Source organism: Pollachius pollachius (genome assembly GCF_949987615.1).
Source record: "Pollachius pollachius genome assembly, chromosome: 2".
Taxonomy (NCBI): Eukaryota; Metazoa; Chordata; class Actinopteri; order Gadiformes; family Gadidae; genus Pollachius; species Pollachius pollachius.
Window position 1 is genome coordinate 51,047,033 of NC_136935.1, and position 5,000 is coordinate 51,052,032.

At 51.5% G+C, this 5,000-nt stretch overlaps 1 protein-coding gene across 1 annotated transcript in view; it reads right to left on the bottom strand.

Moving 5' to 3' along the window:
• Window positions 1–217: 217 nt before the first annotated feature.
• rgs12b (regulator of G protein signaling 12b) overlaps window positions 218–5,000 on the bottom strand; it is a gene marked incomplete at its 3' end in the record, with an annotated part of 43,866 nt that continues 39,083 nt past the window's right edge. The window contains exons 9-12 of the mRNA XM_079730396.1: window positions 3,922–4,065; window positions 2,512–2,694; window positions 1,906–2,056; window positions 218–432 (exon numbers count right to left, since the gene is read on the bottom strand). Of these exons, the coding sequence (XP_079586522.1) occupies window positions 218–432; window positions 1,906–2,056; window positions 2,512–2,694; window positions 3,922–4,065 (693 nt within the window). The remainder of the gene's footprint in view (window positions 433–1,905; window positions 2,057–2,511; window positions 2,695–3,921; window positions 4,066–5,000) is intronic.

The window sequence follows — 5,000 nt, forward strand, 5'->3', positions numbered from 1 at the left end:
GAGAGAGAGAAGAGAGAGAGAGAGAGAGAGTTAATAAATTTTGATTGATATTGAAGAGGCAAACAGGATGTGATTGTCCTTTAAACCTAATGTTGCAGGACTCCTGACTGACGGACTCACCGATCGTCAATTGATCTCTCGATCAACGACCAGGTTAGCAGATTAACTAACGAATGGCCACGTTAACGAACGTCCACAATCATCACAGAGTGTGCATTCATCTGAACCCGGGGTCCCGCCGTGGGGGCTGGCCTGTTGCCATGGAGCTCATTGTCATGGAAACGTGGGGCGCACGGAGCTTCCTGGATGGATTTGTAAAGGCCTTTCCCAGACTGACCTCGTTCTTCCCAGATCCGGACGTTCCCAGGTCCAGGCTGGCTCCAGAAGACAGGGAACCCTGGGACTCCCGCCGCCCGTTGATATCCGATAAATCTGCAACGCAAAGGAACGCCGTAATATTAGTTTCCGATAAGGCAGGGGAATGGGCTTACTGACTGATATGTCTCTCTCTCTCTCTCTCCCCCCCCCCTCTCTCTCTCTCCCTCTCTCTCTCCCTCTCTCCTCCCCCTCTCTCTCCTCCGTCTCTCTCTCTCCCTCTATCCCTCTCTCTCTCTCCTCTCTCTCCTCCTCCTCTCTCTCTCCCTCTCTCTCTCTCTCTCTCTCTCTCTCTCTCTCCCCCCCCCCCTCTCTCTCTCTCTCCCTCTCTCTCTCCCTCTCTCCTCCCCCTCTCTCTCCTCCGTCTCTCTCTCTCCCTCTATCCCTCTCTCTCTCTCCTCTCTCTCCTCCTCCTCTCTCTCTCCCTCTCTCTCTCTCTCTCTCTCTCTCTCTCTCTCTCCCCCTCTGCGATAAAACTTAGATATACTACCGCTGCATAAGGTAGAGAATCACTTGAGGAGAAGCGGAGGTCTCTACGGCAGCATAAACAGATTCCCACTGGGAAAGGTTTACAGGGAAGAACTTGGTCTTCCCGTCACGGTTTTCCGGTCGATAAAACTCCTCGAGCGACTCGGTCAATAAAACGGTACGGTACCTCTGGCCGTGACTTGTTTTTCTGAGTAAGGCATGCATTATTCATGTCTCGATTCCCTTTTCCAGCTTTGGGAAAACACATGGTATTGCCATCGGAATGGCATTTTTTTCAAAAACACTGAAAAATTGAAACCCTGTGTCTGGAGGGGATTTGGGAATTCTCCGGATCGTTGTGTTTCCCATTGAGCGTGTTGGGTCTGTTAGGACCGCCAGGGGAAGGTAGCGTCATCGACCAGAGCTAATCTACGAGGAGAGGAGGAGGAGGAGAAGGGGGGAGAACGAGAGGAAGAGGAGGAGGAGGAGGGGATAGAGAGAGGTATAGAGAGAGGTAGAGAGATGTAGAGAAGGGTAGAGAGAGTGAGAGAGACAGAGGTAGAGAGAGAGAGAGAGAGAGGTAGAGAGATGTAGAGAAGGGTAGAGAGAGTGAGAGAGACAGAGGTAGAGAGAGAGAGAGAGGTAGAGAGACAGAGAGAGAGAGAGAAAGGTAGAGAGAGAGGTAGAGATGTAGAGAAGGGTAGAGAGAGTGAGAGAGACAGAGGTAGAGAGAGCGAGAGAGAGGTAGAGACACAGAGAGAGAGAGAGAGAAAGGTAGAGAGAGAGAGGTAGAGATGTAGAGAAGGGTAGAGAGAGAGAGAGAGAGACAGAGGTAGAGAGAGCGAGAGAGAGGTAGAGACACAGAGAGAGAGAGAGAAAGGTAGAGAGAGAGCGGTAGAGAGATGTAGAGAAGGGTAGAGAGAGTGAGAGAGACAGAGGTAGCGAGAGGGATGTAGAGAGAGAGAGACAGAGAGAGCGGGAGAGAGAAGAGGAGGTGGTACTCAGAGGAGGCGGGGGGAGGAGGGAGGAGGATCTAAGGATCAGAACAGGGGCTTTACTGACTGTAGTTGAGGTCAGCCAGGTCCCGTTTCTTGGGGCCCTTCCCGAAGCTGCGGTTCCGGGACCAGGAGAAGAACATGCCCTTCTTGCGGTCGCCGGTGTCATCGCGGCACTCCTCGTTCAGCGAGCGCCCCGACTTGCTCTTCTTGTCGTCCTGCGGAGACAGCGGACACATGAAGGGGGGGGCGACGGAGGGGGAGACACGAGGCATTCATACAACGTAGGGCGGCATGCAGCTCAGGAGGCAGAGCGGGTTGGCTGGTAAGGTCGCTGGTTCGATCCCCGGCTCCTCCTAGCGGAGTGCCGAGGTGTCCCTGAGCGAGACGCCCCCCCCCCTGACTGCTCCTGACGGGCTGGCTGTCGCCCTGCGGGGTCGACACCGCCGTCGGTGTGTCAACGTGTGCGTGATCATGCGAATGTGAGGCTATGTTGTAAGGCCTTTGAGTGGCCACTGGCCAAAAGTAAAGTGCGTGCATGCGTGCGCGTCGGTGTACGTGCGCGCATTCTTCCGTGCGTGCGTACGTGTGCCTGTGCGCCTCTTCCTTCTCGGGCCTGGAGAGGTGGGGGCGCTCCGTGTGTGTGTGTGTCCGTGCGTGCGCGTGGCTCTACCTTCTTGGGCGTGGAGAGGTTGGAGCGGTCGGAGCCCGTGGTGCTGTGCTTGGAGGTGGGGCTGCTGGGGATGTGGCAGGGGTCCGGTAGGGGCCGGCCCTCCACCTCGGCCAGCATGCACTCCTGGTACACCAGGGACTTGAGGAACCGCGTGTAGCTGTCGAACTTCATCAGGTTGAAGATCTGACCGGCGCCGGGGGGGGAGAGAGGACGAGGATATGGGAAGGAAAGAGAAAAGGGAAGAGTCGAAGCAAAAGTTAATGTGCACAATGATTGCATGTTGTACATCCTGGCACTTAAATAGCCAGGATGTACAAAAAATTAGCACTTGGTTCTATGAACATCCTTACTGTAAGGACAGCGATATATTGTTGTTTCTCTTTCTTCTGACAAATGTACTTATTTGTAGGTTTCTTTGGGTAAAAGTGTCTGATAAATGTAAATGTAAATGTAAAAGGACAGGGAGTAGAGTTGTTAAGCTGTGAAGTTATTATGAAGATAATAAAAAGCTGAGTCGATCCTGGCTGACTGTCCTCTTGGCTCAGTGTGTATGCGTATATGTGTGTTCGACACGTGAAACCGTAGTGTGCCGTACTCTCTGCAGTCTTGTGACTCTTATCTGAGTGGGAACATCTAAGGTTGTCTGTTAAACTCAATGAAGCCTTTCAACCCCGGATACACTCCTCCAACACCACAGTCATATATCAGGCCTGCAGCCCAGGTGAGGATTAAGGCTGCATTTCACTTCTCCAGTCCAGCCCCACTCTCTAGATCGGTCATAAAGAAGGGAGCTGTTTGCAGAGTGTTTCCCCAAGGGTTCCTGAAGACCTGTTGGTGTCGCAAGACTCACTTCCTCCTTGTCCACAGGTGGCTGCTTTGGGCGTTTGTGGATGTGTGTGTGTGGGGAAGTGATTCGAAGTGTGTGCGCGCATGGGTTACTATGCTTGACTTGTTTGTGTGTTTTTATGACCTGTTTGTGAGTGTAGGGGACCTTTGTGTGTGTGTGTGTGTGTGTGTGTGTGTGTGTGTGTGTGTGTGTGTGTTACGACGCTTGCCTTGTTTGTGTGTTTTTGCGACCTATTTGTGAGTGTAAGGGACCTTTGTGTCAGTTTGGGTTTGTGCATGTGTGTGTGTTTGTTTGTGTGCCTCTGTGTGTGATTGTGCATGTGTGTATGCGTGTTTGTTTGTGTGCCTCTGCGTGTGTTTGTGCGTGTGCGTTTCTGTGTGTGTTTGTGCGTGTGCCTCTGTGTGTGTGGTTGTCTTTGCGTGTATTTGTGCGTGTACCTTTGTGCGTGTTTTTGCGTGTGCCTCTGTGTGACCCTGTGTGACTGTGTGCCTCTGCGTGTTAGTGCATTTCTGTGTGTGAATGCCACGCTCGCGCCCGTCTCCCGGCCCCGTTGCCATGGCTACCTGCAGCTGCTGCTCCTTGAACATGTCTGGGCGCGGCGCGTTGAGGATGTCGTCCGCCAGCTGGGCCTGGCTGTCGATGTTGACCGGCGTCGTGGCCTTACTGGACAGGAAGCTGTTGTAGATCTCCCGGGCGCGCTGCGACAGCTGGGGCGACCGGAGGGAGGGGAGACAGGCAGGTCAAAGGTCAGCGGGAGAGAGACACGACAGGGAGGGTCAAAGGTCAGACAGAGAGCCATGGATGACAGGACTAGACTCTACAGGCGAACACAGAGAGAGAGAGAGAGAGAGAGAGCAAGACAACTGGGAGGGCAAAGTTCAGACTGAGAGCGATGGATGGAGAGTCTCGGGTGTTGCTGTTGTTGTTTACTGTTTCCACTGTAGTGCGTTATGACTTGTAAAGAATAGGTGTGTGTGTGTGTGTGTGTGTGAGAGTGAGGGTGTGTGTCTGTGTGCGATGGATGATGGCGAACACAGAGGCTAGGTCTTGGGTGTTGTTGTGTTGCTGTTTACAGCTTCCACTTTAGTGCGTCATCACTCGTAAATAATAGATCACATGTGTTGAGCCATGCAGCCTCAACACACATCTCAAGTGTGAGTGGGAAACGCATCTCAAACAACGTTAACATATTTCTTTGATGGAAGGATTGACTCGTGTTTGACTGTTTTCTGCTACAGTCATGAGTCAGTAGCAGAAAGTATGAATGAGTTATGCATCATAACTCACTTATAATAGATCATATGTGTTTAGAAAGGAAGTATGAGCACACATCTCCTGAGTGTGAGTTGGAAACGTAATCTAAAACGACGTTAACCTCCTTCGTTGACAGAACCTTCTTAAGTGTTTGCCAAATTGAGATATCTAACACTAACTCTACTCTCCTAACGCTGCTGTTTCACTGTGCCTCATTGGCTATATCCTAAGCAAATCAGAGTGATTTTTACATTCCATAATCACTGTCTAACGAAGTCATCTATTTGACTGAGGCATTTTTGACGCTAAATAAGATGACCTTTAAAATAAGACTCACTCACACTCACACTCCTGAGTGTGAGTTGGAAACGTCAACTAAAAACATTAA